The sequence below is a fragment of the Stegastes partitus genome, unplaced genomic scaffold, assembly GCF_000690725.1.
Source record: "Stegastes partitus isolate 25-593 unplaced genomic scaffold, Stegastes_partitus-1.0.2 Scaffold1754, whole genome shotgun sequence".
NCBI classification, from domain to species: Eukaryota; Metazoa; Chordata; class Actinopteri; family Pomacentridae; genus Stegastes; species Stegastes partitus.
Window position 1 is genome coordinate 45,491 of NW_007579485.1, and position 25,753 is coordinate 71,243.

The 25,753-nt window shown below is 39.2% G+C and overlaps 2 protein-coding genes across 5 annotated transcripts in view; both read right to left on the reverse strand.

Moving 5' to 3' along the window:
• The window catches only part of pcsk6 (proprotein convertase subtilisin/kexin type 6), a 30,403-nt gene extending 14,248 nt beyond the window's left edge, over positions 1-16,155 (reverse strand). For both annotated transcript variants that reach the window (XM_008302070.1, XM_008302069.1), the window contains exons 1-9: positions 15,963-16,155; positions 14,700-14,804; positions 13,750-13,860; positions 13,521-13,664; positions 13,239-13,315; positions 8,879-8,967; positions 6,342-6,514; positions 6,027-6,239; positions 646-746 (exon numbers count right to left, since the gene is read on the reverse strand). In XM_008302070.1, coding sequence (XP_008300292.1) covers positions 646-746; positions 6,027-6,239; positions 6,342-6,514; positions 8,879-8,967; positions 13,239-13,315; positions 13,521-13,664; positions 13,750-13,860; positions 14,700-14,804; positions 15,963-16,118 — 1,169 coding nt within the window. In that variant the 5' untranslated portion in view covers positions 16,119-16,155. The remainder of the gene's footprint in view (positions 1-645; positions 747-6,026; positions 6,240-6,341; positions 6,515-8,878; positions 8,968-13,238; positions 13,316-13,520; positions 13,665-13,749; positions 13,861-14,699; positions 14,805-15,962) is intronic.
• A 3,564-nt stretch (positions 16,156-19,719) lies between these two features.
• Positions 19,720-25,467, reverse strand: rwdd3 (RWD domain containing 3). 3 transcript variants are annotated; one of them, XM_008302074.1, is made up of 5 exons: positions 25,274-25,467; positions 23,885-24,117; positions 23,402-23,626; positions 22,257-22,375; positions 19,720-22,106 (listed from the first exon to the last, which is right to left on the reverse strand). In XM_008302074.1, exons 1-5 carry the CDS (start codon positions 25,359-25,361, stop codon positions 21,992-21,994), a joined length of 780 nt encoding a protein of 259 aa, XP_008300296.1. In that variant the 5' UTR covers positions 25,362-25,467; the 3' UTR covers positions 19,720-21,991. The 3 variants fall into 3 exon arrangements, with proteins under 3 accessions (XP_008300296.1, XP_008300295.1, XP_008300297.1); XM_008302073.1 differs by having other exon boundaries at positions 23,402-23,629; XM_008302075.1 differs by having other exon boundaries at positions 22,015-22,106; positions 22,228-22,375; positions 23,402-23,629.
• Positions 25,468-25,753: the final 286 nt, after the last annotated feature.

The following is a 25,753-nucleotide window of genomic DNA, read 5'->3' on the forward strand; positions in this document are numbered from 1 at the left end:
AAAGCATTTCTAAAGCTTTGAGTGTTCACAGTGGCCTCAGTTTGAAACCACCATGACTCTTCATACAGTTGGCCATTTAGACAAACTGAGTAAACAAGTCACTCGTGCAGAACTACAAAAATCCTCTGCAGGGAAGGAGAACCTGCTGTAAGGATAACCATCTCAGCAGCTCTCCAACAGTGAGGCCTTGGTGCTTTGAGAGCTGTTCTTCCAGTGAGAGTCACTGTCAAGTAGATGGAGGATATTTGTGTCAATTGTATAATTTTTAAATGACTTGACCAAAAGTACAGCCAGCAAAGAACTTGTTGTGTTATTTAAACATGTTAAAGTATAAATTGATATGAGTGCCAGAAATATTTAAGATGTGGTCAGTTAATGGATGGCAGCAGAACTGAATAACCCACTTCTTCATGCTGTTGAAGAAGTCTGTTTCTTTTAGAGCAGGCAAGATTACTGCTAATAAGAAAGATGGTGGCATTCCTGTTTTCTAACAACTGATCAATGAAGAGGCTTTAATGTTCAAAATAAATTTGAAAAATATTATAGCAGCAAAAATTTCAGTGGCAAGTAAGACAATACATTATGATGCACAGTGGGAGTTACAAGTAATGAGATAATTGTGACAGAGTAGAAAGTTTGACTGACTTAGCCTCCAAGGCGAGAGCTATAATTCCAGCCACAATGGGAGCAGAGACAGAGGTGCCAGTATGACCATCAGTGCAGCGCTGCCAGACATCAGTGGTTACCTCCAAGGAAGAACAAACACAGTTCAGTTCCCACTGGTTTGTGGATCTGATTTCATACAGACTTTGTTCTATTTTTGATTATTCTGAATTATAATTAATCAGTGCTAAATTGGTTGTCTATAGAAAGCCTTTCATTGGACAATACTTTTATCTAGCTGAGTATACCAATTATATTTTTTTCAGGATATGTCTTCATGTATGCCTCTGAGTCTGAATGAACTTGCAAAGAAGTAGAGCTATACAAATATTAATATTATAATAACAGATGAATTGATTCAAACACAATCTAGACTTTCAATATATTATTGTGAACTGAGAAATACAAGGCAGTTCTCTTGAAAAACAGACTTGTCTTGTGTCAGTTGCCAATTCACATCTATCCACTAAATCACAGAAGGAATTTGACTCCAAATTAAATGACACAAATCAAAAAGTTATATAATCTGCTAATACCTCAATATTCAGTAACCTCTATTTTTTTTCTTGCATCCATCGGAAATCAACTCAAGTCAAGGTAAGACAAGACAAGTTTATTTGAACTGAACCTTTTAACACCATGACTACACAAAATGCTTTACATGAAACATAAAGGGCATTAAGACTTGTTATAAACGAAATAGAATCAACAAAGGCAATATTAGAAAAACATAGAGTTGAAACCAGAAGTTTACATATATACATGATTTCTTTAGACTTTTCCATGTTGTCACAAAGGGAAGCAGTGTGTTCGAGGTGTGCCTTAAAATACATCTACAGGCGTGCCTCCAATTAATTCAAATGTTGTCAATTAACCTATCAAAAGCTTTTAAAGCCATGACATCATCATCTGGGCTTTCCCAAATACTTAAAAGCAAAGTAATCTTAGTGTATGTAAACTTCTGACTTTGAAAAAAGTAAGAAAAAAATTCTCTCTCTCATTATTCTGGTGTTTATTAAATAGAAATGATTTTGGTAATCCTAACTGACCTAAAACAGGAATGGTTTAGTCTGATTTAATGTCAGACAGTGAGAGAAAAAAGGTTATATGTCTTTTTATACAGTGTATGTCAACTTCTGATTTCAACTGTACATCTCAGTGCTCTGATATGGAAATAAACTAAAATAACTAAATATCTTGCCATAATTATTACAATTGGACATTCTGGTAAAAAAAAATAAAAATAAAAAAAAATTAAAAATAAATAAAATTGAGCCAAAGAAGAACTAAATCAAAGTTGTTGCTCAGCTTCAGTCTCAGATCTTTGTGATATAGGTGGAGCTGTAAGTTCTTCATTGACAAAATATATTATCATTTCTCACTGGAAAGACTGTAGTGGGTTGCCACCGTTGCTGTACGATTAGGTGTGTATACGGAGTGAATCACACTAACTCTTCTGTGTGAGCAACCCTGGATGTTAAACTGGGCCTGGACCTTGACCCACATAGTCCTCTGTGTGTTTTTTTTTTGTTTGTTTGTTTGTTTGTTTGTTTGTTTTTTCTCCAGCTAGTTTAAAAGATTACATTAGTGGTTGACAGTTTGTGGACCCTTTTTTAATTTTGTTTTTGGTTTTTTTTGTGTGTGTTTTTTTTTTTTTTGCATAAATATGACCTAAAAAAATCATCAGATTTTTATACCATTTCTAAAAGTAGATAAAGAGAAGCCAATTAGACAGAATGAGACAAAAATAGGACAATTAGCCATTTATTTATTGAGGTGACTGATCCAATATTATATATCTTTGAGTGACAAAAGTATGTGCTCACACACCACCACCTTTAGTCTCTGGTTTGACCCCCCCTTGTGCTGCAATAACTGTAACTAAACATTTCCTGTAACTGTTGATCAATTGTACACATCAGCTCTCTCCAAACAAAAAACGTTCAACTCTGGGATGTTGGTAGGTTTCTACACATGAACTGCTAATTTCAGGGCTTTCTCCAAGATTTCTGTTGGATTATAATCAGGACTTTGATTTGGCCAATCCAAAACATACATTTTCTTCTTCTTTAACCATGCTTTGGTGGAACGACCTGTGTGCACAGAGCTGCTGTCTTGCCACATGACCTGTTTTCTGTCTGTGAATTCACAGACAGATGTCCTGACATTTTCCTATCAAATTCAGACTTCATTGTTCCTTCTGTGACTGTAAACTTCCCCAGTCCAGATCAAGCACAACAGGTACAACAGACTCAACACAGTGTTTTACAGATGGGATCAGGTTACTTTCCTGGAGTGCCGTGTTTCCTTTCATTATCCATAATGCTTCCTATTTTAACCACAAAGTCTCATCTGTCCACTAGACATTTTTCAAATGTCTTCTGGCTTGTCCACATGATCTTTAACCACATGCGCAAACTGCAAATTGGCAGCAGAGTTCTTTTTGAAAGCAGTAGTTTTTTTCCTTGCAGCCCTGCCATGCACAGCATTACTGTCTGGTATTCTGCTGATGGGGGACTCGTGGACATTAACATTAGTCAATGTGAGAGAAGGGTTTAGTTACTTAGAAGGTGACAAGGTTTCCTATGTGACCTCGCTGACTTTTGCATGCCTTGCTCTTGGAGGGATCGTTGTTGACTGACCACTCCTGTAGGGTTATTTTCCTTTATTTGCATACAATCTGTCTGTCTGTAGATTGGTGGACTCCAAACTCTTTAGAGATGCTTTGTAATCTTTTATAGCCTGATGAGGATCAACAGTTCATTTTCTGAACTCCTTAGAAATCTCTGGAATACACTACCACATCCATTTTCCATTTTCTATACACCGCTTAATCCTCATTAGGGTCGCGGGGGGGCTGGAGCCTATCCCAGCCGACTTAGGGCGAAGGGAGGGGACACCCTGGACAGGTTGCCAGTCTATCACAGGGCCACACTTAGAGACAGACAACCAAGCACACTCACATTCACAACTACGGACAATTTAGAATCACCAATTAACCTCAACATGTTTTTGGACTGTGGGAGGAAGCCGGAGAACCCGGAGAGAACCCACGCTGCACGGGGAGAACATGCAAACTCCACACAGAAAGATTCCGGTGCCCCCACCGGGACGCAAACCGGCAACCTTCTTGCTGCGAGGCAACAGTGCTACCAACTGCGCCACCTTGCAGCCCCACACTACCACATACTGTATGTGTTGTAATGATTAGGTTTTGATACGTTTCTGTTCTTTAAATGAAATAGAGGCCACTCACACCTGACTGTCATCAAACTGATTAAAAAAAACCTGACTCTAATTCCATCCATCCATTATCTATACACCGCTTAATCCTCACCAGGGTCGCGGGGGGCTGGAGCCTATCCCAGCTGACTTAGGGTGAAGGCAGGGGACACCCTGGACAGGTCACCAGTCTATCACAGGGCTACACTTAGAGACAGACAACCAAGCACACTCACATTCACACCTACGGACAATTTAGAATCACCAATTAACCTCAACATGTTTTTGGACTGTGTGGAAGGAACCCGGAGAACCCAGAGAGAATCCATGCTGCATGGGGAGAACATGTAAACTCCACGCAGAAAGATCCCTGGTGCCCCCACCAAGATGCGGACCGGGGACCTTCTTGCTACGAGGTAAGAGTGCTAACCAACTGCGTCACCTTGCAGCCTCTACTTCATTATTGTGTCTGATTTATTTAATCAAAGTCTTTCGATCTACTTTCAGGATTTGCATAAACTCTAATCATGTTTAAGGTCATAGTTACATGGAAATGTAAACAACTACGTGTGCAACACTGTACATCAAAGAGAGACTGAATTAAGTGTGTAAAGTTTCAAGTTTCCAATCTACTGAGTTTATACTAAAGCTGTATTTAGCTGGCCTCCACTAACACACTGTACTGGAGAGTTGGTTCTCTTGTCACCCTGTTTAGATTCACAGAAGCCAAAGCATAATATTTACTGTGTGAAGCACAGTGGAGGACCAGGCCACAGAGAGACACAGCTGGGAGCCAGAACCAAGACCAGCACCAGCTCCAGATTCTCAAAGCTGGCTGTTAAATGAAGCGAAGCACTGCATGCTTTCCTCTTAGTCTGGTGCTCATATGTGAGCATAAATCATGTCTCTTTACTCATCTATCTCTGACTTCTACTGTCCACATGACATGAGAAGCACTCCACAGTATAAGCAAACAGAACCTGCCCTTATCTAACTCCCCCTCAACCCCTCACCCCACCCCAATGTGCACACACACACACACACAAACACACACACACACACACTCAAATAACACTTTCTAACAACCTTTGTACACACTCACGTCATGTCATGCGTTCAAGTGCATGGCTTGGGGGGGTTGTTGTCGTCATCATTACAGTGATCAGTCTTTAGTGAACTGTTAGCTGGGAAAATGACCAAAGACACAAATATGACTGTCATGGTCCTGTGCATATCTACTACACCTAACCAGTGGGGTGGGCACTCACTGAGCACAGTTTGATATTTTGATGGCAAGGCTTGTCTGGTACACCAGTGGCACTGGGATCAGAAAGACTACATTATGACACACTGCATATCTCACATATTGTGACAGTCATGACCAGATATATTCACTACTTTCTTACCTTTAAACACGGGACACTCCACATCATGACACACTGACAGTTTTAGAATACTGTGGAGAATTTCTGCCAAGTGCAAATAAAGGCCTGTTTTTAAAGCTGGAACCACTTTTGAACAGTTGGAAATGCTGTGGTCAATACACTGTGGGTTTATACAGTAACCATCTGCCATTCAAACTGCCATAGTGCAAAATGTAGAATAAAAGCAGAATTCAGACTGCAGAGCTGTTTATTTATATCATATGTCTTCTTTTCTGAAACCATTGTAAATTTTTCTTCAACAAAATTTGAATGTTTTTTTATGGAAAAATAGTTTGCTGACTCTCTGGTTAAGGAACAGCTGTCTGCATCATCTTCTGCTGCAACATAGACCTGATCCTGATAGTGATCCACAATAATTATTATTTTTAAAATGACACTCCTGTTTTTGAAGACCCCACAATAAATGTAACCTGAACAAGCACAGCCACATGTCTGCTTGGACTTTAAGTAAAAATGTGACACTTGAGGTGTTACTGTAGCCAGAAAAAGAAGATGGAGGTGCAGCCATTACTCCTTTTTAAAGCTATTAATAGTTTACAATGTGTTACCTTGTTAAGAAAGCGTTAGTGGCTCACAGATATTATTATCTGTTAGGGTTTGACCATTTTTGTTTTGAATCATCACAAGCATTACACATATTGTACACAATAGCATGTATACATAGTATATTGAAATAGTCATTTATCCATTACTTACAAGCTTCCTCTCGTTAAACTCCCCACTGCTGTAGGTTGTAGCCATGATGGAGCTGCAGGCCTCTAGGTACCAGGGCTTGTTTCCATTCTCCGTGGTGCTAGAGATGGAGATGGTATAGATACTGCTGGTATAACCATCACATGAACAGTGATCCCCCTGCCGACCTCCGTTACCTGATGCCCAAACAAAAATGGACCCCAGGCCTCTGCGTCCCTGTTTGACATAAATACAGTGATGTGCAGCTGTGATTCCAATCAAACATATCAATGTTGAAATAGAAGTCTGCTCTGACACTTTTTGTTTTTTCTTTACAACCTTCTTGATGCCTTGCTCAAAAGCCTGCTTGGTTAGCGGCCCTGGACCATCTACTGTCTTGCCATCATCTTTTGGGCCCCAGCTGGCACTGTAGATATGAATGTAGTCAGGTCGAATTCCCAGGGACTTGGCCTCCACTATATCAGTCACATCACCATCCAGCATTCGAATCCCTGTGTCCAAGGTAACATCATGCTCAATACACAGACTTCATATGGACTGAGTGTAAGATACCTTCAGTAGAATGCATTTAAATACAGTGCCAAAACCAGTACACACATTATTCCAGTTTTACAGCCCAATATCTGACAGTTGCATGACTTTATTTATTTGACTTTACACACAAAGCATACGTTAAACTTATAAAACATGACACGTTGCTGTAGTTTAAGCCACGTAGCAGTATGTAAATAATCTACATTTAGCAGCACCTGGTCTGCCCACACTGTAAAATGGTGTTTACAGGTTAATACTGTATAACTATCATTTCAGGGGTAAAGCTCTTGCCCACAAAGATTTGATTCATGGCAGAGAAACTTCAATTGCAGTAAACCATAAATTTGATGAAAAGGACAATGTTACAAAGAAGTTACAGTCTGTAGAACTTCAACAATGCTGTTCCTTTTTATCTTGTACCGAGCTGATTAGTGTGCTTCTAAACTTCATCCTCTTTTTTGGACACTGTGTCTATTGAGTCATATTTGCTCATTAAGTTCAACAGTTCTATCGCACATACTCAGCTAAGTTTAATTGCACAAACCAGCGTGCTGCTGATGTGGCAGTAAAGATATATACCACATAGTCACAAGTTCTCTGGTTTCAACACATCCAGGGACATGTAGCACATTTCACCCTCTTTCCCCTTGTGCTTCATAACTATCTAAACTGACAGTTTAAATTTTTGTTTAAATTTGTAAGGTCTATACCTTACTTTATTAAGCACTGTGTGATAACGTGTTGGACACTGCACTATACAAATAAAATTGAACTGAATTGAATGTGTTAAAAGACTCACCATGTAATAACACAGCTGTCAGAACGGACTACAGTATACTTTACATCAGAAGTATACCCCTGTGCAATATCTCTTAAATGTCAAACAATTCTAAACTGTGTCACTTCACAGTAACCTGCATTACTTCTAAGTTGAACTGTTGATACTTCTTTTTATGCAAAATTAAAAACTAACTATTAATTAAAATAACACTTGCACTATATAAAATGTCCCCATTACCTTTTGCACTCATGTAATACCATATCATCATATTCCCATCTTTGCACGCCAATGTTCATCAGGCTTATCTTTATCTTCATAATTAACAAAGCTAATTCTAACAGTTTTTTACTGAAAAGCAAGCATGGGTGTTTTTCTTAGGCACTGTCCATAAAGGCTGACATTGTGAACTGCCCTTCAGAGTGTCTGAGCTGTCACAGAAACACTGATTTCTATTAATGACCACTGTAATAAGTTTAAGGCCCTAGCCTTTTTGTTTTTCAAAGCTGAGTTGTGAAAGTAGTGTACTGTGTGTGGTGTCATTTAAAGACAGTGGCCACTGTGACTCTAATTGCAAGTCTCCAATGTGACTATGAATCATTCTATACTTCCTGATTATTGCTGCTACTGTGATTCCATTGATATTTAGGTCACACCAATCTGCATCCTTTTCTATCTTTATGAAGTCTTACAATCAGAATGATGCAGACATGCAGATAGACAGAGACCACAGGTCCAAAACTGAGAAAGGTGCTCACAGGTAGCTTGATAACCATGTTCTTGCAGTTAGGCTGGTAAGAAGTCACAGCTGTACTCAGTTTAGTTTAGAAAAGTACTGAGATGCTGCTGTGTGCAAGTGAGGCTGTTAGCTGTTGCGACCTCCACCATGAGCTGAACCACTACTTTTTCCTCTACATTACCAAGTTAGCTTCCTCTGTGGTTATATATGAATGCTGTCATACCTGAAGCAGTAATGTCACATGATTCTTATTCCTTAGAGCACTAAGAGTTAGTTTAATTCTAATGTCGTTACTCTGGCATTGTACCTAAAGCAATAAAGAGATCAAGCAAACTTTCAGTGCATTCCTTTTAGCTTAATGCTGATGTTGGCATAGTAACATGCTCAGAGTGACAATGTTATCATGCTGAAGTTAAGCAGGAATAATCTTTACCATGTTCACCATCTAGCTTTACAGTGTTAGCCTGCTGACACCTGCTCATAAACAAAACTAAGCCAAAATATAGTTTGGCCTGGTGATGATACTAGATAGAAACTATTAACAAAGTCATTGCAATTAATTGTCTTAGATCATCTGAAAAAAAAAAAAGTTTGCTCATCCATGTAGTAGATTTCAGGACATACCGCTCAATGAGTGAACTTTGAACTGATGTAGGTGCAAGAAAAAAATCCAGCTTGTGGCAAGTATGAATGTCTCCATCAGATGACAATAATAGCGTGGTTTAAAAGCTGACAATGCAATGAAATGAAAAGCCTCACTGATACTTGCAGGTGTTCTTGTAAAAGAAGGATAAAGAACTCCACCTCCAATATGAGCATTGTAGGCAATCCCAACGATGCAGTGGGAGTTGTTGGCTGCTGCTGCAACTTCACCTGCACACCGAGTTCCATGTCTACATGTCAAAAGAGCAGACATAGAAATTACATCCTGACATAAAGCCGATATTTGTTACAATACCAGGTCAAAGGGCCAATTACAGTTACAGTGACCTAACAGTGTAAATAAAAACATTATTTTTCCTTTTACACATCATTCACAGAAGTGCTACCAGAGAGAGCTTATAGGTATTCCTCTCTTCACAGACTCAGCAGAATAATTATTATTCTGAGGCAGATACATCATTTATCAGACCTCTTTTTACAGAAAAGGATCCCAAGGCATTGGGGGATCCCAAGGCATTCCCAGGCCAGATGAGACATATAGTCCCTCCAAAAGTTCTGGGTCTACCCCAGGGTCTCCTTCCAGCCAGATATGCCTGAAAATCCTCCTAAGGGAGTTGCTCATAAGCCATCCCAATTGGCTGTCTGGATCACCTCAACTGGCTCCTCCTGAAATAGCAGTCACTCTAGTCCGAAATCCCTCCAGATGTCCAACCTACTCAACTCTAACTCTAACTCTAGGGCTAAGCCCAGCTGCCCTGGATGGCTTGGAACAATGACCCTGATAGCCCATACTCCTGCAGTACCCCCCACATGGCCACTCAGGGGACACAGCCATAAGCCTTTTCTAAGTAAATGGTCTACACTTATATAGCGCCTTTCTACCTTAGTGGTGAATGGGTATTTCTCATTCACTCATTCACACACCGATGGCAGCAAACCTGTTATGCAAGGTGTTGCCTGCCATTGGGGGCACCTTCGTGACTTTGACACTTCGATCTGTGGGGGGGGGAGCGGGGGAACGAACTGCCAACCTTGCAATCAGTGGACAACCTGCTCTACCACCTGAGCTACAGCCACCTTTTTGGAAATTCCTTCCCTTTCCTTCCTTTGAGTCTGTAGGCTCAGCCTCCTCAGCAGAAGACATGTTAACCAGGTTGAGGAATTCCTTGAAGTGCTCTTTCTATCACCCAGCAATATTCCCAGTAAAGGTCAGCAGAATCTGATCCCTGGAACTCACATTAGTATTTTCAGTTAGTTTTGTCATGGTACTTGTGCTAAACAAAGAAAATGTATAATTATACTTTTAAGGTATTAGCACTGAGGCCCACTCATTCACCAACCTTATTTTAAGGTTGTTTGTCTTGTCCTTTCAAGTAATCTGTGTCTTCCAGTATTTTCCTTTCAGATTTTTGATGTAATTTGTGTCGCACCATTTCAGCAAAATCAGTTTCATATTTTCTTGATATAACCTGATTTGCCCCAAATGTGTTTATAATGTTGAGCCTGCCAACAACCCTTCTCATTATATCTTATGTCGTATGAAAAGGTGGAGGTCCTCAGAAAAGTGAACTTGACAAAGGCTTCCTATCAATCAAAACATGNGAAAAGTGAACTTGACAAAGGCTTCCTATCAATCAAAACATGTTCAGTGTGACACAATTAATAATAATTGCCTGTTTGCATGTTTTGATTTGTTTTATTTTTTGTCAGCTGTGCTGAAAACATCTCATCATCATAAAAGATATGTTCCTGACAATCAGCAATGGTGTTTAAGTGTCAGTACTATTTCGTTCATATTGAGAGTGTGCTACAACTCACATATAAAGCAAGTCTGTAGGATGACCTTCTTTCACAAATGCAATATTGTCAAAATCAGGAACATCCTGTGTCAGAGTGATGCTGTAAAACTAGTCCATGCATATGTAACTTCGAGGCTGGATTATTGTAATTCCTTATTATCCGGATGTCTCAGTAATTCCTCTTAAAAAATATTACATGACACTTAACTTGTGTCTTCTCTCTTGTAGTTTGTGTTTTGTCCTCCCTGCAGGTCTCTCTGGATCTGGAGCTACATGTCTCTGATCTGCAGTCTGACTCATAGTCAGGTCATAACTTTACTATGTTAAGTGCAATAAAATGACATACGTTGTGAAATGGCGTTACATAAATAAAACTGAACTGAACTGAAAAGAAAGTTTTAATAATAAAGTTGTTTTTTTTTTTTTTTTACACTATTTTGCTGAGTTTAAATTATTAAAATGTGTGTCATGATGTCAGATCAACAGCAGGAACGATGACATAGTGGAAATATCATCGATGAACTGCTGCCATTCATGTGTGTGTGCACTGAACATTTGGTGCCAGGGTTAGTGTGTGTTTACAGCTGGACCACTACAGTTGATCTGTGGCCAAATACTGAGGCCAGAACAGCACAATACGAAACATGACATGGTTGACATTTAAGAACAGAGTGGAAGGAGAGGTGGACCTTGAAAACCAACAGACTAAATCCAAAACAAAACCAGGTGCAGTTAATTATTTTCTCTGACACCAGGTCACAAACTGCCAGAAGACTTTCTGTTTCATCCTTGATTGTCATGAAGTTGACAACAGTACTGAAGGCACAACTATCTTCCTCATACTAGACAACTTTGAAAGAAGGAGGTGGAAGCAAAGGACTAAGGGCTTAATTATAAAAACATATTAAAAGATTTCTTTTTTGGCAAAGCATTTAAAAGTAGTGAACTATGTAGATTTAAAGTGAAGTAGTAGGTACTGAATGGTAAAGGAAGGAAGCAAAGAAAAAATAATAAATTTTAAAAAAGTTTGTCATTTGATAAATATCAAAAAAGGTGATGTTTCTTCACAAAGAAAAAAAAATCCCATTCAAAGTCTACATTTTGGTGTAAAATGGTGCCTGTTGTGAGCAGCAGAAGACAACATGCTTTCCAAGACCAGTTTAAAAATCTGTCCACATTGTGCAAATAATAAACACAAATTTCGCATCAATAATGGGAATATTAGCAACTCAATAACTCTGTTTTACTTTGATATTAGTTACAATCACTGATTTTTTTTTTCATCACTACTTTTGCCCAAGCTGAACCCTGAACACACAGAAATGTTCTCCTCATGCAATGTCATATTAAATGATTTGATTTAATATGTATGATATTTCATGATATCACTAATTTCAATCAACAGTGCTCGGTTGGTAACAGTGCAATATCCACCAACAAATACAGTTTAACAGCTAAGAAACAAACAAAGGTCACACCTTTGAGAAAAAGTCCAAAGCAAAAAATATTTCAACTCTAACACTTTTTATTTATTCTGTGTGTGAACATTTGTCTAAAGGTAATTACACAGTACAGGCCAATAAGGACCATGGGGAAGATTTCTAGCAAACACAAACACACTCTGAATGAGAAAGTCTTTGACAAAAGTATAACGTAATATAAGTTTGCTTGTTACAAAGACCCCTCATTCGTGGTGCTACACCTGGTAACACATAAAGTAACCCAGAGAGTTTTCAGAGTGAAAACATGAATCATAAATCATTCGCACTTATACTAGTAGACCGCAACCCGTTCACAATGGTGGCATAGCTGAGTTGTAAGGTGTTCGCCTGGCTGAGGGAGCAACTTGGGGTTTAATATCTAGCCCAAGGACATATTGGCACAAAGAAGGACCAGAAATCAAACCAGCAAACTTCCAATAAGTGGACAACCCACTCTACCATCTGAGCCATGACCACTCAATAAAGTTGAAAGAAATTCACACCTTTCCTGCTGTGGCCATTTGCCTCTTTAAGTGGTTTTGATGTGTCATCAAAATCATTTTTTTACACATGTCTTGTTCAAAAATTTGCCAAAAAAGAAACCCTTTGCAGGCAATTGTGGATGTAATGACGCTGAAAAAACAAAAAAATAAAACCTCCTCAGTCAAATGGAGCAGTCAGGTTTTGTTTCCACAAAGCAGAGGGAAGATGGCAGGAGAGACTACGAGGAAAATAAAACATACTGGATCAATAAAATAAATGCAGCATGGTTCAGAAACAGTATACAGAGAAGCAAGTTGTCAGCATGTTTTTGAAAGATACATTGCAACATTTCAAAGTTGTAAAAATGTAAGTGGTAAAATATCTATACAATGTAAAGCCACTATTTTTTCCCAAGTGTTGATACCACCTGTGGGCTCTGGGAAAAATGTTGCACATGTTGATTCCATTTTGGTTTGTTTTTTTGTTTTGTTTTGTTTTTTGTAAAATAAAATAAAATAAAATAAAATAATCAAAGAACTTTTGATTTTACTTTTTGTAACTGATGGCAGTACAACTGTGTCATACGTTACAGAAGATATTTCTGAGTTTCCTCTACTTGTAGCTATGGTTGTGCTGTTTCCATTGAGGTGTAGAACTTTATATTGCCTTATATTTAAATTAGAGCAAAAAGAAAAAAGCATCCAGAAAGATGAAGACATTGGTGGTATTGTTTCTTACACATTTTCACTGCGGGAGTCATAACGTGGTGTAGGGTCATGGTCATTTCCATTGACATCATAACTTGCAAGGTGGTCCTGATAAAGAAAATAGATCACAGTCACCAGAATTAATATATGCAGTGTTGCCCGGTGCTTTTTCTGTCACTGTTCTCTTTGTGAGCAACTGGAGTGATGAATTGAAGCCAAACGCCCAGGATGTAACATGTGAAACTGCATTCCTAAGGACATTTTGATTTTTCAACTGTATTCATATTTTGAGATGGCTGAGGGGATAACATACATAGTTCTGAGCCAGATCAGGGTGGTTCCTCTCGATGCCGTCATCCAGTATTGTGACAACCACATTTTTGCCGGTGTAGCCCCTTTGCCAGGCTGCCATAATATTCATCTCTGAGCGACATTGGTGGCTCTTATCATTGCAGTGCTACAGGAAACACAGATACAAACACCAAACATCTTGTCTTGTTTCATTAAAATGGCAGTATGACTGATCAGTGTACTAAACTTACAATGTACCACATGTTGGACCATTTAGGGTCATTGAAGTGAATGATGTTTGGGTCACTTTGGGCATACCTTTTCACTCTGGGTTTTACTACCTGCTGTTGGGCCCAGTCCACCTGATGATGGAAATTAAAACAGGAACATATCACATTATCTTGCTATACTGCAAAACTTTCTCATTACTTCAAAAGACCAACTTGTTAAAACTGAACTTTTGCATTAAAACACGCTATGACAGAGTTGTTATAACAAGAAAAAACACAATGACAAAAGGTTCTGTCAGTGCTTGAAGACACAGTGTAGCTCCGAGTAACAATATGACGATGATGACGATACCCCCATCATGGACCTACGCTGATTTCATACCAAATAACAGGGATTATACCCAGACGCACAAACAAAAAAGCATCCCACAATTATAACACAGTGTAAAGATATCAGTTCTGTTCAAATACTGCTGTAAACTGTTTCACTCTCTCAGCAATTCTAATTAACTCTTATGCAAGTTGTAGTGTACATCCTGCCACATGCATGCGAGTACACTAGAACCTACTGTAACTCATAGAACACACTGCACTAGAAAAGACTCTACAGATTCATGGTTATTGTTTTAGGGCACTCTGCAAGGCAAACCTCAGCCATGGGCATTCAACCACGGCTACACAATTATTAAGGCTACAGACCAAACCCAAAATCCTTTCTTTTAATAGCACTGAAGTGAAGCGTTTCTCTTTAGAGGGAAACAAGCAAACTGCTTTTTTTTTTAATAACAATGAAACTCATTCCATAACACGTTTATTCCTTATTGTTTAAATGGAAAAGAAAACCCCGTCTTCAGTCTTCACCCTGTCAGTCTTCTTAAGTCTTGCATAGTAGATTTTAGAACAGCATTCTCTTCATAACTTTATAAACTTATGAAGCGAGAAAAAAAAAATACAACTGATCTGTGCCTCACCTTAGGATCCATGTGAATGAAGCTGTGAGGGCCCTTCAAAGAGTACACAGCTCTGCGAACCACTCTGCTGTGGTGGAAATGGTAATGATCATCCAGACTCCCTATCTGATCAAACACATCCAACAAACCAATTACAATAATGACACTGAGACCTCAAATGTTTAGCATTTATTCACATCATCCATGTAATGACTGAATTTACCTCAATGGCTTTCAGACCATTTTTTAAAATACAAAACTTAACAGAGACTTGATTCTGCAAAGCTTTCCACATCCAAAGCACATGTGCCCCTTCTGTATAGAGAACATTATGTCACTTAATAAATATGCATGCTCTCTTTGACTGTGGACCAAAAATGTGAGCAGGATTCTTAGCACATGTGCACAGAGCACTCCTGTTCTTCAGACTACAGTCTACTCTGACTCAAACCACACCAGTCTTTAAAAAGTGCATTTATAAACATCCAGAACAGAAATCTGAGCAGTGGATACAGCCAGCTTCAAAATTCTTGTTTCATTTTCTTGACATATTAGAGTCAAAGCTTTCATTCTAGAAATCTAAAAATACTGTCTCTCAAAAAATAACATTTGCCACATTTTTAGAAATAAAATGCTCTCTATATCAAGCTGTCAAAGATGGATTACCAAATCCCTCTATATCCTGCTTCACAATATAGATAAGAAGAAATGGGAAAAGCTTGGTGTAGGTAATTTCAGACTATGAGAAAAAAATTGAAAACCACAGCAAAAAAATAAACTAACAGATATATCATTTAAAAAAACACCCCAGTTTACATATTTATTGCACATCATCTTTTGTGTAGTGTGAACAGCAGCTGACAATTTTTTTTTCAATGTTATCAAATAGTAGATCACAATGTTGTGAGTTCATGTTTTTCACTAAACTGGCTCATAGGTCCCTGATGAGCAGAACCACAGACGCATAGTGTCCACTACAGTGCGCAGTTAGATTTTCACTTAGAGAAAAACATTGACAAATCCATATGGTTTAAACTTTTTTACAGCATTTTTCTGTTTTAGCTGTATTTTATTTCTCGTGTTTTTGAAGTACACAAAACATATCAGTACAAGTACACAAATAGACAAGAAATGTACAAATCTAATTTAAAATAATTGTTAAAATAGTGCATGATTAGTATTTGCTTAAACCTCACCTTCACCAGTAAAGAAACTTATTTTTACTGTAGCGTAAATCGACATTCAGAGCAGCAGTCACACAGCAGTAGACAGAAGCTGTCATACCTGTCCCAGGTTCCTGTATCCATATTTTGCTGCGATCTGATCCGCTTGTTGTGGACCTCCTGCTATGCGCACTGCCCAGTGGTTTGTATACAACTGTGCCACCTCCGACCCCCCGCTGTCCACACTTAATAACATGACAAGCAAAAGTAGAGCCATCCTGAAATTAAATTGAAGTGGGCGAACAGAAATACGGGTTGGGTGAGCGGCGCCGCTTTGAGCACAGTCCGTCATTAGTCCATCATGCGTATCGATCAGATCCACTGTCCGGTGGAGAACTATGTTCTCATCCTGTAGAGGAGCTCCGTCAACTCTGCTGCTCCCACCTGCACTCATTTACCTGCACACAAAGACGCAGATTTACGGGGGAACGAAGAAGATACGTCCCCGTTAATATATAGAACATGTGCATCTGTCTCCCCTAATAAAAACATGGAAAAAAGAGATGACTTTTATTTTGAAAAACCAGTAGAACGTTGCTTATAGACGCAATGTGTTCTACAGCTCAGTGTTTATAGCACACTGAGATAATTATTTGTCACTTCTTTGTCTGTGTATAATGTCAGTTCATTAAGTTAAATTCATTTGTTTAAGACACATGTTTTGTTCATTCTTATCGTAACTTCCAAACGCCTTCAAAATAAAACAACTCTGACTTGCTTTAACAGCAATTTTCCATCATGTCAGTTTTCTCAAACAAACAAATAAACAAACAAAAAGAAAAATCTCTGGGGAGTCTTAACTCTCCAATAATGCATTTTGTAAAATCTGTTCATAAGATGGTTTTGTTTCTTAATTTGATGAGTTGAGTGAACTCTATAGCTGTCCATTTATTCAAATCCTCACTTAAGTCAAAATGCCTCAAGTTATATGAATGTATACCTACCCACACACTGACACATGAAAATCAATTATATATGCAAGATGCAAATGTACAAAATTAAAAAATCTGCTGAGTCACCATAATTTTTTGTTCCAAAATAGGTTGGTGCAGATTGCAAATATACAACACTGCAAATACTATTCAATCATATACTTCAGTCAATACAAATAATTGCAGCATTAATGAATGAACCAGGTAACATTGGAAAGACCCATTATATCTGTGTCATTTTCTACATGACCGATGCAGACTCCGACACCAGACTATGGGCTCATTGCCCTCCATATGAACACCGAAAACACACAGGGCTCCTGTGAATGCTTCTGAAAGGCTTTGAATCTGCACTTCTTCTTCTTCTTCTTTTTTTTTTTTTTTATACAGTATATAGCAGCTAGTTAAAGGTTGGGCTGTAGCCCTGTGTCTGTTATTAATCCTGAAGGGTGCTGAATCCAGTGCACTGCCAGAACACTGGATTTTTCGAGAATTTAGACTTTCCACTGTGATTGGAAACTGTTATTGAAAGCATGTAAAAAAAAACACAGCACTTCCCAAGTTTGGCAGCAACTATTTCCACTATTTCCTGATAGACAATTTCCTCATAAAGTCTCTCCTCCTAACAGGCTTTTGTTTTAAGCTTGTTTCATTTTTTTTTATTGGCACATGCTCTGTTGGCTCACATGCAGTATGCACAGTCTATAGGATCACATATTTTGGCCTGCATGCGGACTGGGACGAATGACAAAATTTAAGTATCCTTGCAGATGTGTGGATGTGGAAAGCAGGATTTTAGCCATACAGTCTGGAGCTGCCTGAATCTACCAGGTATCAGTTGGCTATGGTTACAGTGCAGCCAGTGCTGGCTGGTTATTGTGGGGAGAAGGAATGCTACTTAAATATGTAAAATATAGTCATTCATATTGAAAAATAATCCATCTATCCATCCATTATCTACACACCGCTTAATCCTCACTAGGGTCGCGGAGGGCTGGAGTCTATCCCAGCCGACTTAGGGTGAAGGCAGGGGACACCCTGGACAGGTGGACCAGTCTATCACAGGACCACACTTAGAGACAGACAACCAAGCACACTCACATTCACACCTACGGACAATTTAGAATCACCAATGAACCTCAACATGTTTTTGGACTGTGGGAGGAAGCTGGAGAACCCGGAGAGAATCCACGCTGCACGGGGAGAACTTGTAAACTCCACGTAGAAAGATCCTGGGTGTCCTCACCAGGATGCGAACCGGTGATCTTCTCACTGCGAGGCATCGGTACTAACCACCGAGCCACCTTGCAGCAAAATAACCAGGAAATGCAAATTGTTCAGTTGCATTATTTTTCCATTTAAAATTTTCCATTTAAAATTCCATTTGATTTGATTGTCTGTCAAAACAAAGGCCTACTGTGCTAATCATTAGCATGTTAAGTTTTGCTTAATTGTACATTATTTATTAATTACTGAACTGATTTAATTACTATTTTTGTGACACTTGCGGTTTTTTATATCAACTGGCTACATATGTGACAGGATGTATTGGCCAGAATGCATGCCCTTATTATTCCATCTAAAGATTCTAATCAGAAAAGTCACTGGTGTCATCTTGACTCTGCTGCCATCTAGAGAACAAACACGGGGACAGAGTGAGAGAGTGGTCCAACAGCATTTCAATTCTTACATCCCTTTGTCAGCTGCTTGGATGACTAATTTGGCTTTACAGTTCAAGAGCCAAAGAGCTTCAAGAAACAGCATACATTTAAGTAATTTGGGCCTCAGCATTTTAGAGTCGCTTCATCTCCAGCAGCCTCTTCTTCACCAAGAAAACAAAAATAAAATTAAATACAACTTACTGATGGATGGCAAAGGAAAGTAGGGAAGATAATCATAACAAAAAGCAAGCCAAGCAAGCAAAGTTCACAAAAAGCACAAAAGGAACATCTGAGAGAAAACAGTTACGTTTACAATGTGGGGACAAGACAAGCTTTATAGGAAAGAACACAGGTACGTAAACAAATAAACTCACAAAGACCGTACACATGCGCACGTGTGCACACACACACACACACACGCACACACACACACGCGCGCACACACACACACACACACACGCTGGCTGGGTAATAAGACAGAGGTGAAAGTGATCAGGGTGGAAATAGCAACCACTAAAGGTGGAAAAACACACAATGGGAGGAAACAAAACCATTCTACTCCAATCCAAATTCCACATTGACTGACTTACAGGCTTTGGGGTGCGGCCCGTGAGGGCTTAAGGCTCTCCCATTCTCAGATTGGTTACAAACAGGCTCCTGGTTAGCTGTGGGAAGGCTGCTAAGTTATTATGCAGTGAAAGCAGAACACTGTGGTACCCAAATTGTAACCACGTATGCCACAGAACTGCAATATTCCTGTTTTGATTCCAACCAACCACCTGTGTCACAGGTCACATCCCTGTCCTTCACCATTTAAAGCACTGAAAATATTATTCACTGTGTGTGTTCTTTGAAGGAGTGATAAAAGATTGGTATATTGGCATCATGATTAGCCTAAATTGCTGCTTGACGAGTGTAGTTGTACTGCAGAGTTGTGGAGCATTTTCTAATCAGTGACAGTGTGAACTGCCAACATGCTGACACAAAAAACATCTGCCAGTACTAAGAGCATGGCTTTACTCAGACTTTGGATGGCAGAAAGACTGCATGCGTGATTTGTGGCAATATGTTGCTGAACGAGAGCCTTAAACCTTCCAAGATGTTATGGCAGCTGCAGATTCCACATGAATAGCTGCAGACAAATCAGAGGGTTTTTTTGTTTTGTTTTTTAAAAAAATAAAAACTACAGAAGTGATGTCATCAAAAATGAGCCCCTCACAAAACATTTGCAGTGAATGACAAAGCTTCTTTTATTATTGCTCATTACACACAACTCAGTTATGTGTGAGAAATACCAGAACAATTAGCAATGACATCAGTGTCAAATGATACTCTGCTGTGTTGTATATGAGCACATGTAAAACAGCAGATTGTTGGAAAAATAAAATAGTAGTGTGTTTTTTTCCCAGTTCATCTTGATGAGATCACTGATATTCTAGGAGAAGCACAAGTACTGGTACACACTTGACCTATGACTGGAGGACAAATGAAGTTAGTTTTTTTTTTGTTCCTCTCTGTGAATGTGCAATGGTAAACAACCTTTGCCAGATTACGATCATTTATATGTAAGCATCAGCTTGATTGAAGAATGGTGTGGGAAATGGTTCCAACATTGCACTGGAGATATACTGCATGTTGACATAATTGATTATGATAGAAGTGCAGGCAGTTGCTGTTTGGAGTGCAGCCATATTGCATTGTACATTGAGAGTGCTAACTGTATAGAGCTGACTGCCGCATTCATTTGTCTGAGTTTGGGTAGCATTTTCTTTACTGCAGCAAAAAAAATAGAAACATGTCCCAGAGTGATGATGAAAAACAAGTCCATGTTTTTGTTAGCTTTAGGCTTAGCTGTTGCAATTCTTTATCATCATGATGTTTCTCTCAGAAAAACACCTCAACTCATTTTCAGGCTTTTGGCCAATCACAGGTCTTTTCAGACCAGAAAGACCAAGATAAAACAACTTCTGGCTTGACTATTTGTAGTGTTTTTAAGGTGGGTTCATGTACCTGTGCTTGTCTGTTGAGAAGGGTTTAGGGCAGACAGGAGGGAGCTGCAGGAGTGGGGCTGTATTTTCAAAAGTCAGACATTTTTTGTTTGTTTGTTTGTCCATTGCCTTTTCTAGATTCTGCCAACTGCAGTTTTAATGGAACAGTAACAAACTGTACCTCCTTACTGTTCCAGCTGCTGGGACAAGCCAAAAATCACACAAAAATCAAAATTTCTTAAAGATGACACATGTTTTCTATTTGTATTAAACTGAAGCATCCTCACAAAAACTGACTCAGTTCGTTTTGTCCAGTGTTATTTAAGATACTACCACTAGACTTGTAGACTTGTATTTGTCATTGCAGATTTACACGGTACAGTGCACATCAGAATGACATTACATTGCATTAAGTAGAAAAAACGAAAATACCAGGGACAAAATAGAGAATACAATACAGATGGTGGCAGTGTCCAGGATTTAAACATCCCGCTCTAAATATCTGATTTTGAGGCTTTGCCATGGTTTAAAGTTTCAAACAGCTTTAAACCTGTATTGTCTGGGTAAAAATTGATCTAACGTTTATACCTCTACTGAGGTGCAGTCAGAAGCTGCAGTTTACACTGCACCTGCGATTTAGTCTGAACCAGTCCTGTAAAAACCAGCTAAACTCCTGTGGAGGAGTTTTTGAGATTTAACTATCTCTCTCTCTCTCTGCTCTCAGCTTGTCAAGGCAGGCGGCTGGCCTCCCTGAGTCTGGGTCTGTTAAAAGTGTTCGTCTGTTAAAAAAGCTTTCCTTCATACTGTCACTAAGTGAAGCTCAGGGGAAATTGTTGGGCTTTGTTCAGAACATTATAGGATCTTGACATTAACATTTAATGCCCTGAGATACATTATGTTTCAAGCTGGCGCTATATACTATAAGTAAAATTGAAGTGAACTATAACTTAAACCTGCTGCAGGCCACCTTTAACTTATCCTGAAAACATATTTTAAAATCATAAATATTTCTGATAACATCAATACTTATGGCAACTAATACACAATAAAAATAAGAAAAATAGAAAAACATATCCATTTATGTAAATGGTTTTACTTCCTTATTAATGTAAGCTCTCTTAAGCTTGAACTTCGAAGAATAAAGCAGGTAGAAAAAAAATGCTAATTATCACACTTTGGTAGATAAACGCATTTTCAGACTGGACTTCTAAATGTTGTTTCTTGATTTTTATGAAAGGGTATCAATCGTACCAACTCTCATGAACTTTACTGGTACAATACATACAATAAGAACGAATAACAGAAATGTCTGGTGAGTAAATCCATTATCAAAGACAATCAAGAGTCACAATAAATATCAGTTATCATGAAACCATGTTTTTCTGACCATCAGCTCCTTTGGTTCCGAAGCCGCAGGTAGTGTTTGTAGTTGGGTATTGGGGGAGGCTTGTAGCATTTACATTTGTTCACAATTGTGGCAGCCAGCGCTTTCTTTGTATGTGTCCTCTGTCAGTCGCTTAATGATGGCAGTATCTGCTGGTAAAGCTCAGTCATGTGGAGTTCCTGAAAGGCTGCAGGCAGCTCTGAGAGTGACTGGTAGTTCTTCACTACAAAACCCTGGAGACTAACAGAAAGACACAGGGAGAGAAAGAGAGAGAGAGAGAGAGAGAGAGAGAGAGAGAGGTCATGTGAGCTGCAGTAACAGTGTGATCCAACACTAATAATATGGTCCTACAAGTCCTGACCTCATTCTTTATGTGTCTGTGATTCATACCAATGATGACGAGAGACACACCAAGGGCTTTCAATGAGAATCTTCATCATCCTCTCTTTGCATTTCTTGCCTGAAGAATCGACGTCCACCTTCACCGTCTTCAACCGGCGACAAAATTCCTGAAAAGAGATTATAAAAATCAGAAGGCATTACAAAGTGACACATAGTGTAGGCAGGACTCATTCATATTCAGAACAAAATGTACAACATTAGCTCACATTTCAAATGAGAACAGAAGCTACAGTTTGCAACTTGAGCTGTTACGTAAAGCAATTATCCACATAGTAACTATAAAAAGATTCTTTCTGAACTGTAGTGAGTTTGTTTGAATGCCATTGTAATACCGCATGTCTTGATTAAGATTACCCTGATAGAAACTCATACAAATTACCATGTCCACACCTTCCAGCCATTTGCTGCTCCACAATTTAATTTTTTTCAGCTAAAATTCCATTTTTGTTAGAATTACACATTGCTGTTCATTTCTGTCTACATTTCTGAGATGCAGCCATCTAGCTTAAGCAACATTTGTTTTTCTCTTCCCTTGCAGTTAATCTTAAATTTACTTGTATTAAATCTTCAGTTCCTCTGATCCATACAGACGGCCTGAAAAGCTTTCTGAAAAAGTGCCAATGTACTGTTTTAGTAGTGGAAAGAAACATATCCACAATTAAAACGCTGGAGTCAGAGAATATTTTTTCTCAAAAAATTAGTCAACATGAGCAAATTCTTAATCCTCACTAGGGTCGTGGTGGGACTGGAGTCTATCCCAGCTGACTCAGGGTGAAGGCAGGGAACACCCTCGACAGGTCACCAGTCTATCACAGGGCTACACTTAGAGACAGACAACCAAGCACACTCACATTCACACCTACGGACAATTTAGAATCGCCAAACCTGACCAAATTGATTCTCAAAATAGTTGCAGATTAATTTTATAGTTGACAAGGAATTGATTAACCTAATAATGACTGCATCTCTTCTTAAAGCGGACACCAGGAAGAAGTGGTTTATCTAGTTTATAGCAAATATCTTTCCTGTGGTATGAACCATAAACAAGCTTTATAATAGTCTCATTTTTGCTGTGGTTCATTAAAGAAATAGTGTCAGTAAGACTTTGTAGTGTTGAAAACGCGGGGCAATACCTTGATGTCAGGTTTGAATCCTTGCAGAATAACCAGTATGCTTTGTCCCAGTAGTAACGTCCCAGACAGCTGCAGCTGGTGGCTCCAGCGCTCCAGCAGTCCAATGTAACGATTTTGAGATCGAATGTGATCCAGCAACAGCACTGCAGTCCACTCCTCACCTTTTTCTGTCTCTTCCACTGCCTCCTCACCTCCTCTACAGTCCTCTGTCACCTCCACACACAGCTGCTGCAAAAAGCAAACACTGGTTACAACATCTGTACTGGTAATCAGATGTCCTCCACAGACTTACTGTTGCCTTGCAACTGCTTTATTTTAACTGATGATGTTAATTATTTGTAGAATCTTAAGCTAAAGTATATTCAACATCTGGTCACACTTCAAACCTACCGGGGGCATGAGACTGAAAATGTTGTTCAATGCTACACTACAACTAAACGTATCAAAATCAGAATATTTCAGACAGTAAGTGTAGCTGTTTACCTGTGAGCACTCTACCAGCTGGTGAACCATTGGTTCTGGGGCCAGGGCTGCAGCCCGATCCAGCAGCTTCTGTCTGATGCTGTGACACTGAGCCCTGGACAGACCCGTAGAGGAGATAGAGATGTGTGGGGGGGATGAAGGGTAGTCAGGGTGTAGGTGGAACACCAGTCTCACATCCAGCCCTCTATCTCCTACTCCAGCACAGTTGATTTGGACCACAAGCCCATCCTGAGCTACAAAGCAAGTAGTGACGTTATAGTGGTACTGTTCAAAGTCTCTGGATCATTTAAGTGAATAGAGAAACAAGTCAATCTGGAACATCTTGTCTCAGATTGATGCTACAAAACTAGTCCATGTATTTGTAAGTTCTAGGGTGGACTATTGTAATTCCTTATTATCAGGATGTCCCAATAACTCTGTTAAAAACCTTCATCTGATACAAAATGCTGCATCCAGAGTTCTGACAGGAACCAGTAAGAGAGATCCTATTTCTCCCACATTAGTTTCTCTTCACTGGCTCCCTGTAAAATCCAGGATAGAATTTAAAATCCTGCTTCTCACATATAACACTCTTAATGACCAGCTCCATCTTACCTGAAAGACCTTCATGTACCGTATCATCCTAACAGAGCCCTTCACTCTGCAGTTTTACTTGTGGTTTCCAGAGTTCCCAGAAGCAGAATGGGAGGCAGAGCCTTCAGTTATCAGGTTCCTCTGTTGTGGAATCAGCTTCCAGTTTGGGTTCAGGAGGGAGACACCCTCTCTACTTTTAAGACTAGGCTTTGTATTTGACAAAGCTTATAGTTAGGGCTCCTCAGGATCACCTGAGCTGTCCCTTAGTCATGCTGCTACAGGTTTACACTGCCAGGGGATTCCTATGTTGCACTGAGCTGTTCTCTCTTACTCTCCTTACTCTCTCTATTCCACACAGTTACACAAAACCATTACATGTCACTAACTTTGTGTCTTGTCTCTTGTAGTTCGTGTTTTGTCCTCTCGGTTGTATCTCTGGATCTACATGTCTCTGCTCTGCAGTCACTGGCCTCACCCATCTTCAAAATGTTCATTGTTGTCTGTATTGCTTGTCTGTTCTCCATCTGCTATCCCTGCTCTGTTCATACAGCCTGAACCATTTCACTTCGTTAAAGTATTTGATAGAGCCTTGGATTTATTTTGGAGTTGCACTACTGAATTAACTAATAAGGCCCCCTTTTGTGTATTTTTAGAGTTTCAACTTTAACTGTAATGTAAACGTTGTTTCACAATTACATACAGTTTTTCAAAATTAAATTAGACGGTCATTTTTGTTTTTACGATAACATTAAACAGTGGACAGAAAAACAGGTTACTGGCAGCCCTCGTCTGTAGCCCAGAAGTGAGCGAACTCACCGGACTGCTGGATGAGCTGGAACTCTCCTGCTCCGCAGTAAATGGACGATAAAACAGAAACTTCTTCAAGAGCAGCTTCGGACATCATTTATGGATCCGCATCATATCGTTCACACAGCTGCGATACATAACAAGACCATGTTGTTTACGGTCATATTAAAGTGCATAAACCTGATCTAGCTCATGTCCGTCCCTCCAGACCGTCCGGGTAGATTCATGACGAATTTAAAAGTTCCTCCCTGAGAAGAGCGCTGAAAAGACTTTTACACCTGTCTCTCCTCGCATGTTTCATTAGCACTTACAGTAACTATTACAAATCAAGGTAATCTAATGCTTGTAATTTTTTGATAACATTAATGCAGGTCCACATGAGTGGTTTGCTTGAACCAAATCTTCCCAGCATAGATTAGAATGTAATGCAGATCGGTCTATGCAATTGCAAACATTTTACAATAATGCAGTCAAGTTGGAGAAGTTTAG

Bases quoted from the DNA above. Each gene is read 5' to 3' on its own strand.
- rwdd3 (XM_008302073.1), bottom strand. From the start codon at position 25,361: ATGATGTCCGAAGCTGCTCTTGAAGAAGTTTCTGTTTTATCGTCCATT. The intron at 24,118-25,273 runs GTGAGTTCGCTC...CTTGCTTTGTAG, and splicing joins CCAGCTCATCCAGCAGTCCG to CTCAGGATGGGCTTGTGGTC. The intron at 22,376-23,401 runs GTATTGCCCCGC...ATCTCTTTTCAG, and splicing joins GATTCAAACCTGACATCAAG to GAATTTTGTCGCCGGTTGAA.